General features: G+C 36.4%; 1 protein-coding gene across 4 annotated transcripts in view; it reads left to right on the top strand.

Moving 5' to 3' along the window:
- Window positions 1–5,300: 5,300 nt before the first annotated feature.
- The window catches only part of CUNH15orf41 (chromosome unknown C15orf41 homolog), a 202,969-nt gene continuing 194,092 nt past the window's right edge, over window positions 5,301–14,177 (top strand). The window contains exon 1 of one of the 4 annotated variants that reach the window (XM_025038887.1): window positions 5,301–5,640. In XM_025038887.1, the coding sequence (XP_024894655.1) occupies window positions 5,540–5,640 (101 nt within the window). In that variant the 5' untranslated portion in view covers window positions 5,301–5,539. The remainder of the gene's footprint in view (window positions 5,641–14,177) is intronic. The other 3 variants (XM_025038888.1, XM_025038886.1, XM_015595809.2) reach the window with 3 other exon arrangements.

The raw sequence follows: 14,177 nt of genomic DNA, 5'->3' as shown, positions 1-14,177 counted from the left end.
AACATGGAGAGGGAAGGGGTTATAAATCCTAACTGGCATCTTGCTTGCTCTTTTGGAAGTCTAACCCAGTGGGATGGCAAAAGAGACTAATTTTTTAAATGAAGAGACTTAGAGCTAATCTCCATTTGACATGTGCTTCCAACTCTAGCTTATGTTGAAAGAACTGCTTATTACAGAAAGACTCGATTCCTTGCCTTTCGTTTCTCCCTTACCCCCAGCAGAAACCCTCTACTCCACCAGCATAGTTCCTTTCAATTCCTGAATTTATAAATGTGAGAAAGCCCTCAGAATATGATGTATTCTTGTAGAATGGTTGGTGGGACAAGAAGAGTGATTGACAACTGCAGAAATTACATCTGAGGTTTAGTCCTGCAGGAAAAGGGGATACAAATTGCCTGCAAATTATCCATGAGTCCCTGATGAGCCTGAGGAGAAAATTTAAGAGGCTTCAGGCTTTCTTCAACAAACATGTTCACGTGTCTCCTTTTGCTATAACACAATAACACCCAAGAGAAAATGTCCCTGTAAAAACAGTACTTTTGTTTCTTATCCTTGTCAAATGTCGTAATAGTAAATGTGTAAATGCCAATTAATAGCCTTTCTCATGTGCCAATAGTTTTCCGCGTGTAATTCAGAACAGAAGTGGTATATGAGCTTTGACTGATGGGTTTATAATCTAAAGAAGATATTGAGTTTTATGCCATCAAAACACGTGGTGTTAACTTTATAGGGTGCATAATAGCCTGCAAGGATTTGCACTGCTGATCTTAATAAATATGCATCACTTGAGAAGAACTAAATACAGTAGAATAATAGAAATAATAATGATGATCGATACTCAGAAATCTAAAATGAACAGGTTATACTTCTTTTCTAACTAAGAGTACATGGAAATGTGATATTCTAGACTTTGCACCTACCTGGCTTACAATATTGGCTTTCTAAGGTATTAGTACAGTGCTACTCAAAATGTGACGGGCAAGCCACTGCTGATTCTCAAATTTTTGTACATGTCTTGATGCAATAAGTACAGAAATTGAGAATAACTATTTAGGACCTTTTATTTCAATTTGACAGAGTAATTTAATTGTATGTCTGTTGAATCATGTAATAACAAATCGAGGCCTTGAATTTTATGTCTTTGTTTTTTTAAATTTCATTTTTTAGTAATTCATTTTCTATCTTATTTTACAGAAACATTTGTTCATGACACTTTGGGGGAAAACTGGGCCCTCAATACAAATAGTTTGAGAAATACTGCTCTAGAATGCTGTAAAGTAATTGATGAGATAAATAGAAACCACCTCTTTAAGCCTTAGGTTTTTCACCTAAAAAGTGGATTTAATAATAGCACTTACCTCTTGATGCTGGATCTGAGAATTAAAGGAAGATCGATATCTTTAAGGTGCTTAGCACAGTGCCTGCCCTTAGTTGGTGCCCCTCATCCCAACATTGACCAATAGACTGGAGGAGGTGACATTTGAAACTATATGTATGTAGGACACAGTTTCTGTTTGTAACAGGCCTTAGGTGAATATCCCCATCAACTAGCAATCTCCTTCTGGAATCAAACCACCTGGTTTGACAGAATACAAATTCATTCACTATTGACTTGCATGAAGAGACCACATTTCTCTTTTGGTCTTTCCCGACTATTTAGTGTAATTGCTCCATCATCATAGTGTAGAATGCCCTTCTATATGTTTCTTTTTGTTTTCCCAAAGTCATTAATTTGAGCAATTGCTACAAGCCTCAACAAGTAAATTATTCTGCTCTTTATTGTTCACTAAGCAGTTGTATTATTTTGGGACCAGGATAAAATGACTTGTCACTTATGAATGGCAAGCATATAGATATAAACTTTGGTTTCAAAATATGCGTTACTTTAGATGATACTTCATAGAACAAAGAGAAAAATATGCAATCTCTACAAGTCAAGAGGCCAGACAATTTTTTCAAAAGTGTGTTTTGGCTAAATGTCGAAAGTAAAGTTTGCATGCCTCTTCAGCAGGCATTGGTAATGGCCAAAGAAAGTAGCTGGCTATTTCTGAGCATAGATGTTTCACTGAGGAGAGTTCAACCAAAGAGTTTTTTTCCTTTTTGAATTATAGTACACTGCAGTGGAGAACATGAGGCTTTATTGTCAGACTGACTAGCATCCAAATCATGGTATTGCAACTTAACTGGATCCATCAGGCAAATCTTTTACTCCCTTTGAATCTCAGTTTTCTAATCTATAAATCAAGAGCTAATGAGATTATGTTTGAGCATAGTAGGTGCTTAAATAATATTAACTCTCTTTATTCAGTTAGTAAACTTCAATTGCTTTTCTTTAAAATAATCAATGAGTTGACTTTAACGAGATTCCATGAATAGAATCGGACATTAAAGCATAATAAAAATAATATGTCAGTATTTATTTTTAAAAGCATGCATTGGATTTGGCTGACTCAATGTACAACAGACTGTTTAAAAATGTGACAGACTCTTTCCAAGGTCAAGCATCTTCAACTCCTTTTCACTCTGCCTAGAACTCTTTGCTCCAGCCAGAATAACTTTCCCATGCGTGTGACTTGGCTCATTCTTATATTTAGTCCTTTGTGTTTAGCACTCTTCTTGAAATGACCTTTTGATGCCTCTCTGCCAAACCGCACACTCCTGTTAAATCGTTCATCATTCACGTCGTCCAGGAACTAGCAGAAAGAAATCTGGTCAAGTGATTCACTCCAGCCCATCTTTCAAGACTCTAGGTACTTTCAGGGAGCTGCACCAGTCCCCACTTTGACTAATTTTCTTGCTATAGTTTTCTATACTATTTTCACATTCATAGCTTCTTTCTCCCTATCGGTACTATAAAGTTCCATTTCTTGGGGTTACACTGAATACATTCAGAATCAGTGAGGCTGTCACCTGTTCAAGGCCACACAGTTTATGGCTGATTTCAAACAGGTGGCTAGTTCTTTGGGTATTTAGTTTGCTATTGTTTTCATTTCATGACCCTACTTTACTTAGCGGGGAAATGGCTGGTACTACTGACTGACTGAGAAACAATGGGGGAACTTCAGGCATGGAAAGGCAGCTCTAGAAGGAGCAGATGAGGGGCATGAAGTGTAATGCAGGAGACAGGGCAGGACAGAGGAAGGTAAGGGAGGGAGAAAGTGTGCCTCGAAGGAATAATTGGCTTACTCCAAGCATTTCACATGTAAAGAAAATTTAAAAACACCTAAACGACAACAAGAAGAAGACCACATTTCTGCTTTGCTTCTATTTTGTGCTTAATAAACAATACACTGTCACTGCCAACAAAAACAGCAACATAACTGTGCTTTTTCCCTGGCATTAACTGTAAACAATCTACTGGATTTGGGTCAAAATTGTAAACTGCCAGCATGTTAAAAATAAAAACAGAAAACAAACCTGGCCTTTTCCTTAAGGGTTGTGGGGGTGAATGCAGGACAGGAGCCAGAGAGAAGAGTTACTATAAAAAATAACTAGTGCAAACATCCTTGAACTGATGTTTTCTATAAAAATCTGTTGGCTGTGAATTGGAAAGGGTAAAGTGGGAGGGATAAAGGAATGGGGGATCAAGTGGTGTCTGCTTATCGTCAGCTAGCTTTCATGTAAAAGTCATGGCAGGGTCAGCAACAAACTAGCCAGGTGGCAACTCCAGGCCACGCTGCCATAAATAAATAGTTATGTACTAATGTCACACAACCAGAGCTAGATGCAAAGCATATGGCAAGAAAACATTCTGATGTAAATATTCAGAAAAAACATGGTTTCTGAATTTAGGATCCACCGTTGTTACCGGACTTTGAGACGCCTGGGAAAATAAAGTGGTGGAGCTTTTTTTAAAACCTGGACTAAAAGATTCTTTGAAATGTAGATTATTCTCTTTCAAGAAATCCTTAACCTTTGGCCTAAGAGAGTGTGACTATTTGGTGCCGTAATTAAGCATTACTGAGAGTTGGCAAGAGCACAGACTCTGGAACCAAATTTCAGCAGTTTAAACTTTATGCCTGCTGCTTACTTGTTCTCATGACCTCTGGGAAGTTACTTAACCTTTTCATGCCTCAGTTTATTCACCCTGTACAAAGGGAGGAGGAAGGTGATAATGGCAATAATACCTGCTTCACAGGAAGTTACGAGGATTAAGTGAGTCAAAGTGCAGGGAGCCTGTAAAACAATAGCTGGTAAGTGCCATGTCCATGTGAACGATCATTATCAAGCAGTCTTACATAGGCTATTTATCTCACATAGCCTAGCTGCTGGATGTTATGCTGAGGAATTCTTGTACTATCCTATTTAATCTTAACAACTACCTCATGAATTAGAAATCAGTTTTACAGGCAAAGGAACTGAGGCTTAGATGGATTAAGGAATTTATCAGAGAAGGTATATCTAAGCTAAATTTCCAACCCATACCTATTCCAGATTAAAAAAAAAAACAAAACACACACTTACACATTCTCTATCATCTAAACACTTTTTCCTTCATTTGCTTAAAATGTGAAAATTTGAAAAGAAACACAATACATGGCCTTCTAAGAACAAAATAGGTTTTTTAAAAAGGGTTTTAAAAAGGGGGCTGATGTCCTAAGAAATTGCCTCAGGAGATATGAGATCTGCTCACAGCACCAGAGAAAACAGGTTAATTCATTCATTAACCCATTTCTCCAAACATTTATTGAGCGCCTATTTTCTGAGAGCTGGGATACAAAGACGGGTAAGAAATGATTTCAGTCCTTGAGCGATATTCTTTACTGCTGTTTGATGATGTCGGATTTTTCTAGTTTGTTTCCCAGCCCAAGTTTGGGGAGTGGGGGCTGGGGGGAGAGACTGCCATCCACGCAAGCTACAGAAGTTGTTGGTTTTCTCACAAGTGTAGTGTCCACAGCGATCTTAGGGTCTTATTGCTCAGCCCCTGCTCGAAGAGTGCTTAGAGACTTCAGTGAAGGTGTACTTGCTTTGTAGGTCAGTCTCCAATTGGGGCTGCATTAAAACGGACACGTTTGGAAGCGTATTCAAATCGCGCGCCCTGGCAGTGGCTTTCCGGGGTTCAAGCTTTAGGATCGAGGGACACCGTGTGCCCTGACGCTGGGTCTGTGCAATAGGACTCCTTGGCTTTTGGCAACTGGGAGGGTAAGAACGCCTCGAGCACACCAGGTTGATCCCAGGTAGGCGATGCCTAGATAGCGGCAGGCTGAGACTTACATGTCGCCTCTGTCAGTGGCCGCTACTTCCTGGTTGGTTTGCCCTTAACCAACATGGCGGCTATTTGCCTTCGGCCTGTCCTACTGCGGCTGCTCAGAAAGACAAGGCTGGGCAATCGGGTCTGCAGCCCGCCCCAAGCTGCCGCGGAGCTGCCGGGTTAAACCTAGGCTGTGCAGCTAAGGTAGAAGGGGGATAGGGGTAAGCCAAGGAAATCGAGGACCCAGCGCAGTGCCGCTTTGTGCCCACCCCTCATCTCCCGGCACCAAGGCTGCTCGAGCTCAGGGTTTTTTACTTGTCCCCGCCATCTCCCAGTCTCTGGCCCAACATGATATTGACTAAAGCTCAGTACGACGAGATAGCCCAGTGCCTAGTGTCTGTACCTCCCACAAGGCAGAGCCTGAGGAAGCTGAAACAGAGGTTCCCCAGGTAAGTGCCCATCTCTTCCCCCTCACAGCCCTTTGCCTGCAAGCTGTGCCTGGGCAGCCGAGCCAGCACTTAGGAACCACGTGTCACACATGTCAGGTGTTAGGAGATCAAAGATGGCAAAGAGGTTTCTTATTTATTCTGCCTTCCAGAGGAAATTCTCAGTGGATGAATTCTAGGCAGCTGCCCAAGGCTTTGCAATTAAAATCAAGTGAACAATTGTTTATTGAAAACTTGGTCTGTGCTAGGTGATGGGTGCACATAGTAGGTGCTCCATAAATGTCTAGGTAAATTGGCAGATACTAGGAATGAATGATAGGTGACAGGGCCCTCTCAAAGTAAAAATAGATTCCGAAGGAGGAAATGGAGGACCGTTTTCAGTTGGCCCATGGGAACAAACAAGGGAGCACTGGCCTAAAGGGGCCTCCTGTTGGACTATGGCTCTCTACTACAATTAAGTGACCTTAAGTGTTCCCACGCCATTCAGAGACTGATACCCTACGGATCCCAATCTCGTGTCAAGATTGGCCATTTGAACAACAATATATATGTATACATTCCCGGTGTATTTCATCCTTCTCTTTTCCCCCAAACATTTCTTTTTTTCAGTGATTTTAGGATTATCCAACTTTCTAAGAAAGGACTTTAGGAACTGTATACTATATAGTTCATTTAAAGATGTGTGAACTGAGGCCCAGATATTACACTACGAACCAGTCCAGGACAAAAATATTATTGTATTGGTGACATGTTAAAAGATTAGAATATTTACTTTTATTTCAAAATCAAATTCAAACTTGTACGGATGTTTCTTGGTGGTACTGAGCACCATTAGCCCCTAATGGAGAACTTCCTTGTCCTTGATGTGTAACCCTTGAACAGATAGCATCATAGAAGTATTTTCTGAAAAAGAGAGATTATTGGATAGTTAGTGTTAATAAAGTACAAATTGAAGCATAAATTCAAGGTCTTTTATGATCTCAGTTTTATGACCTCAGTTTTCCTAATCTGTGAAATGCAGGATCTCTTTCTAATATCATCTAGATTTAATTTAATGCAACATTTATCCTTTATATAGTCTTAAGATATTACTCAGACTTCTTATCTAGGAATAAAATTGACAAATTGTAATTAAATTTTCTGTCTCTAACTGTTGCCAATTCTGCCAATGAGCAGAAATGGATGAAGGCTGGTCAGCTAAGGGACCAGGTAGATTTATCTGGGTGGTTTTAAAATAGAACATATATTTTAGATACTCTTCTCTCATTATGTACTAATATTACCACTGTATTTTTGCTTTTCTTTTCCTCTTCCTCTTCTCTCTCTCTCTGTTTTTCTCCTTTTGTTTCTATAGTAAATACTTTGTCCTCTCCATAAGAGGTAACCTCGCCATACTCTTATGAAGGGCTTATGAAGTACACTTATGAAGGATTTCTTCATTTGGGGCACCGTGCTGTCCTACTTATTCTCATATGCCCTTTTTCTTTTTATTCACGATATGCCCAAATAGTTTTCACTTCTCTCAAATACTACTTGGGGAATAACAAACTCTTCTTACACCGAAAACTTTATTTCAAGAGGTTGCACTACTAATCTGCAAAAGAAGGAATTGAAGAGCCATTTAGCAGCATGGGTGGGAATTGTATAAAGACTGTGATTTTGGAGTTGGTGTCACAGTTTTCACTATTGCACTGTTTTCCTTTACATATTCCTTGCAAAGGACTTGAACAACCTTTAGATATGATAGTTCATTTTATCAGAGAGTTGTTTGGGCCAGGACCTCAGAGATAATTTCTGGTGGTTCAAAGAGGTTAAGTGACTTGTCAAAAATCCCAGAGATGTTTAATGACCAAACAGTGCCTTGAAAACAGATTTTGTAATTTTCAGTTCAGAGTTCTATACTAAGCTGCCTCGATTAGTTTTAATGATAATAATAATAATGATAATAGCAATTTTTTTTCCGGTGGCATTCACCTACATTGAGTTCTAACAAATTAAAATACTGAAATGTTTTGAAAAGTTGCTAAATTTAATTTTCCTGATTTTAAAAGTTTTACATACTCAGTAAAGAAAAAAGAAATTATTTATTATCCTATAGGCTAGAAAATTTCTGTTAACATTTTACATATTTCCTTCTGGTCTTTTTTTTCCCTAGTGCAATATTGTCTCTGCCAATGCACTTTGTAGATCTTGTTTTTCTCACTTAACATATTGTGAATATTCCTCATCTTCAAAACTTCTTCACAATTTGTTTCAAGTAACCAATAATATCACGTTCTATATGTACCATCTATTTCTTATTGTTTGACATCAAGGATTTTGTTTTCCTAATTTTGTGATATTATATGTTTGCATATATAATGCCAAGTCTGCTTATTTTCTTTAGATTCCCGGAACTTGGGAATGACCATATGAGCAGTTTTCTAACTTTTAGTTTCCAGATCTCCTTACACTCTAAAAAAGTTCTGAGGCCCCCAGAGAACTTTTGTTTATATGGGTTCTATCTGTTGATATTTACCAGAATATAAATTAAAACCGAAAATTTAAAAATTTACTTATTAATTTATTTTAAAATAACAATAATAAACTTATTATTTGTTAACATGTTATGTTTAACATAATATGATTAATAACCATTTCAAAAAAAAATGAGAAAATGGCCTTGTTTTACACTTCTGCAAATTTTTTTAACACCTGCCTTAATGGAAGGAAGACATATCTGCTTCTGTATTCAACCTGTTGTGTTATATTGTTTTGATTAAAGAATATGAAGAAACTCTGGCCTCAGACAAATATGTAGTTGGAAAGGGAAGAGTAATTTAATAGGCTTTTCAGATAATTCTGGATATTTTTGTTACTGCGTACAACCCAACAAGTGGCATTTTCTGAATGGTTAATTGCCACGTGGAGTGTGAAACTATATCACGAATCTTTTCACTGTTATACTATGATCCATTGACCTATCTTGAACTTTGAGTGGATCTTTTACCTATGCATGATTTTTGTCATCATGAATTGTTCTCTTGCAAAATGTTGGTTGTGAGTTATGCAAATCTTCTAAATGTCACCTTTCATTATATAATAATCAGAAAAATTCACATTTGTTAATATCCTCACTGATTTCATCAGGAAAGTCTATAAGATTTGAAGCTGTCAAGCTTATGGTGATGGATACAGAGTTTTCCAATATTTGAATTTTCCCTTGAAAGCTCAAATTTTATCATTGGCAACAAATACAATCACTTGTTTTCCTTGAAGTGATAGTCTTACATTGTTTATTTTTGAGAAAATGTCTGCCAGACACCCAAATCTGAATAATCATACTTTGTTTATTGTTTATTCAAGTAAAAATGGTGTTTTCATGGAAAAATCGGCCAGGTTAGCTCTCAATCATATAAGTGCTTTTCCTTGAGACAGCCATCAGACTTCTGTATACAGTAGACATACTTTGTATTTGCTTCTTATTATGTTATATAGAATGTTAAAAGGATGTGTATTCAAGGGTTGAGATTTAATACAATTAATAAGTGAATCTTAAGTGAAACCAGCTTTTTTTTTCTGGAAGTATGTAGTGGTGAAGAATACAGTGACCCCTTGGACAGATGTGCCTGGCCTTGATTTGTGCTCATGAACTGGCAACTTTACCTGCCATTGTTTGTGTACCATCAGTGCAGATGTCATATAGGGGAAAAGGCAAATCATGTCTTATTATTTCTATAAAGATAGTTTTGACTTTGTAGACCCCTGACAGGGTTTCAAGGACTCCAGGAGTCTATTGACCATACTTTGACAACCACTAGCTATTTCAAATCAAAGGATATTTATGTTTTGAAGGATTTCGATATGTATTGGCAAATTACTCTCAAAAAGATTGCACTAATTTTATTACCAACAGAGCATGAGAGTATCTGTCTCTGCAACTTTTGCCAGCTATGAAGGGAGTTATCATTTAATCTTTAATACGATGGATCAAGAATGATGTCTCATAATTTGCATTTTTTATTATAATACATTGTTCGTTTTCTCAAATGTTTATTGACCATTTAGTTTTCTTCTTGAATTACCTGCCTGATGTCCTTTACCTGTTTTCTATTGGAGTGTTAGTGTTATTGTTTGTTTGTTATTGTTTATTGATCTGCATATATTAAAGATGTTGATCTTTTATATGTCATATTTGTTGCAGATATTTTCCCAGTTGTTTGCTTTTAGATATCATTCTATTTTTGAAATGCTTAACTTTAAATATATGGGTTTTTTGCACTTTTCCTTTTATGCTGAGGAACCTCTTTTCTATTCTAAGATATGAAAAATAAATCTTTCACTTAAATTTTCTTCTAAGTTCTTTATGGCTTTCTTTCTTACTCTTAATTTTTTAATCTTTCTAGCTGAAATATATTTTAATATATGCTCAGGAATAAATATGTAGCTTAATTTTTATTTTACACTGTGGCTTCCACATGCTTGCCTTTCCCCATGGCTTCTTTGTTTTCACTAAAATTACAAATTTATGTCTTTCAAGTCATCACATTGAACCTGGACAATCCCCTTAGCCACTCTGGTCTCAGAATCCTCCAATTGAAAATGAAGGGTTAGGACTTTGTGATTTCTAATATCTTACAACTCCAAAATTCACTCTCTATTATTTTCTGTTCTGCAGTTTTTCAGTAATGGGCCCTTTGACCCCAAGAACACAGGACATATTGCATTTAAGTACTTACTGGGGACACATTTATTGATCTGCATCTTCCAGTTATTTCCTGGACCTTCTTATTGAGGTAGAAGCTCCTAGCCTAATTGGGTGTTACTTATCAGGCTATTATTTTAACATTATATTTTCTGCCTAAATACTAAATGTTATATATGCATTTGACTATATGTATATGTATGCATGTATATGGTTCATATGAGGCTGTTTCTAGAGAAATCTCAAGGGGAATAATTAAAAACTCATTTGGCTGAGCTCTCTATGCTTAAACTAAAACATGTGGTCTCTCTCTTCATTTCAAAATAATATATAAATTTGAAATAATTTTAAACTTATAGAAAAGTTGCAGAAATAGGACATGAAGTCCTATATACCTTTCATCCTGCTTACCATAATGTTACTATCTTTCATAACCATAGCGCAATTGTCAAAATCAGGAAATTAATTTTTATGCAATGCAATTAATTAATCTACAGACCTTTTTTGAACATTGCTCTTTTGTTCACTAATATCCTTGTTCTGTCCCAGGATCACACATCAGATTTAATTGTAATGTCTTCTTAGTCACCTCAAACTTATGACTGATCCTTACTATCTTGACACTTTTGAAGAGTACCAGTCAGTTATTTTGTAGAACATCCCTAAATTTGTGTGTGATGTTTTCTCATGATTAGATGGAGGGTAACCATTCTTGGCAAGAATACCCCAGAAGTGATGTTGTGCCTTTCTCAGTGCATCCTGTCATGGGATGCACGACTTCATATATCTTATTACTGCTGAGATTATCCTTGGTAAGGTGTGATGTCCACCAAGTTTCTCCACTGTAAAGTTACTGCTGTTCACTTTACAATAATTACTTTGTAGGGATATCCTTTGAGATTTTGCAAATATCCTGTTTCTCACATCACAGTTTTCTCCACTGATTTTAACATCCATCAATAGTTCATACATGAAACAGTTATTACTAGTGTTTGCCTAATGGTGATTTTCTATTTCTCTCACTGGAATACTTTTCAACTAATATCATCCAGTATCACCATGTTATGTGAAACAACGCATCCTACAGTCAGTGCATGATTTTGACTGGTCCTTGCAATTTATCCACTTATAGCATTTGGTCTATAATAATTCACTGTGTGCTCACTATGTTTGGGGTACTATTTGGGTATTTTTTAGAAAACAGAATAATGCAGTTAATTTTGAATAACTTGTAGTCTGAGGAAAGAGTTTAAGATTCATTCTGTAGCTGTAAATTATTATAATCATAGAATGTTAGAAACCAAAGAATTTGTTGGACAGTTAGTTCAGATATAGTTAGTGAAGTGGGATTCTTAGAGGAGATATACCTTTGTTGAAAATTCTTTTGTTGGTAAACTAAGCCTTTTGTTGATTTTTTTTCCCCTGAGTTCCCTTGCCATACATTAGTAATTTGGTTACTATTTATGCCTATACTAATGAGTCATAAATTAAACTCTAGATACCATAAATCTCTAAGCAAATAAGTGTCTTTACTCCACTGGTATATCTTTTTTCCTTAGGGATCCTGCATCAGGGTTTCTAATGGTGCCTTCCACATTTCTAAGCATGATTTTCTGTCTTGGCTCACAACATGTTTTCCCACTCTCGGATCACAATACAGGAAATTATTCACTCATATGACCCTATTCCTAGAGAAATCTCAAAAGGAGTAGTTAAAAACTCATTTGGCTGGGCTATTTGTGCTTAAATGAATATATGGGGTTCATTTTCTTGAGATCCTCGCCTACCTTTACCTGAGAACTAGAGTTAGGGCTGGCTCTACTGTCAATTTGCCGGTGTTGAACTTACTGGTTCTTGGTGATGGACATAGGAGTCCAGTCTAGTTAGGAGTAGGGTAGCTAAGAGACTTACTTGGCCAAAGCACAGCAATTTTACTTAACTTTCTATTTATTTAGGATGGCTGAGTTTAATTTAGTGCCACTATTAGTATCACAGTTCCTTTTAATCTGTTCACTTTTCCCAGAGGTTTTTTATTCCATTGTTTTTACTTCATGTAACAATTTGTTCTTGGGAAAGACTTGACTCTGCCTCTTTTTATTTGACTCATAGTTGCGCCATTTGTAAAAGGAAGGATGAAGCTCCATAGCCAGGAAGTAGAAAAAAGCAGTATTCAAACTCAGGTAGAGTCTTGCTCCAGATTTGTACTCTTATTCTCTTTTGTGTGTTGCTGTTCAGTTCCTTAAGGCTGAGGATTAAGTGAAATAAGGTATGCAAAACAGCTAACATAGTGTAGAGGTTCTGGTATGTATTTAATAACTGTAAATGTGATTATTATTAGAATTTAGTATATGGCCTATAGAAGAAATGTCTGAAGAATAACCTTTTGAAACACCTTTCATAGTTCTATACAATGCCAGTTTTTAAAACTTTTTAACCTAGATTCACTGATTTTTAAGAATCGTAGTAGCACATTGGAGTACATAATTAATACTGAAGGGCTTGATTTAAATTAAATTGGCAGGTTATTTCTATTGGCCTTGCTCTCTTGATTGAATTAAGAGTTGGTTCTCAATTTGTGGTCAGTTTTCTATACTTATGATAATGTGGTGGACCTGAGTCCAGAAAAATGAGTGAGAATAACTTTTGTAAAGGGAGAAAATGTCAGTCTTTTTTTTGAACTGGAAATTCTTTTGGCGGTTTTGCCAAAGAAATACAATTAGTTTACATGACCTTCAAAAATAATATTCATATACTCAGGAAATATATCTAGGAGTATTTCTGTATTAATCATTAGTACAAATTGGAAAAGAAATAGGTCTAAAAGAAATTGGTCTAAAAACTGGTTTAAAAAAGAATATGGTTATTTTATATAATTCCTTTACTTATGTTTTAAAATGATTTTTTATTCCATAAGATTTCAGGTTTTTGTTTGGTTACTGATTTGTAGTCTAGCCTTAAAGACTCTGCTGGTGGGTTGTTTTGTTATAGGCCCCTTTTCTTTCTAAAAGAGCCACTTAACTTTTATCAGATATTTGTGCTCCTTTGGATAGTTGCAAAAGTGAGGTGAGCTTGAGTTCCTGCAAAGGAGTACAGTGTTTGAAGAAAACCTCAGATAATGTTATGCTGAGAAAAACCCACATGCTGACTGTATTTCCTATTAGTTTGAGGGGAAATTTTTCATGTTATTAGATTATCGACTTCATTTTAAAGTCTACATTCAGGCATCCAACTTTACTAAGTCATAACCCATACCAGAATGTTTGCTGGTACAATAAAGAGGAATTATATATTTCCCTAGGAGAAAAATGTTCAATAGATGTATAGAGTAATAATATTTTATTATTTGACTTTAAACAAATGTTGACTGAATTCACCATTATGTTTTTATTACACATTTTGTGCAATTTCGCCATATTGGTTGAATTTTCCGTAAAAACAAAACAACCAATATACAAGAACTTTTCCAGAGTAAGTATGAAAAGTGACCTTAATATGGGAAAGTCATGTACTGGTATGAAAACCACGTGGGAGATGGGTAAAAATAAATTTTCCTTATTTTATTTTCAATTGTCTTTTTCTTGAAAGGATGTTTTTTCAAAGTCTGATTTGAGATAATTTTCTCTTTCTGCTCTCAAATTGCTTATACAGTGAGCTGCTATACAGTGACACACTAAAGGTGCTGGAGTGCAGCTTCTAACTGAATGACAAATCTCCATTTCTTATGGGAACTGAACAGACAAATGGATCCAGCATGGTTTGGTTCATGGGTATGAAACCAGCATGGAGCGATCTGTGCCTCATGTATTAAAAATGGCATATGGCTGGTCATGAATCCAGCGCTTTCCTGGCCATATCA

Source organism: Pteropus alecto, unplaced genomic scaffold (assembly GCF_000325575.1).
Source record: "Pteropus alecto unplaced genomic scaffold, ASM32557v1 scaffold86, whole genome shotgun sequence".
Taxonomy (NCBI): Eukaryota; Metazoa; Chordata; class Mammalia; order Chiroptera; family Pteropodidae; genus Pteropus; species Pteropus alecto.
This window is presented reverse-complemented; position numbering and strand designations above follow the sequence as displayed.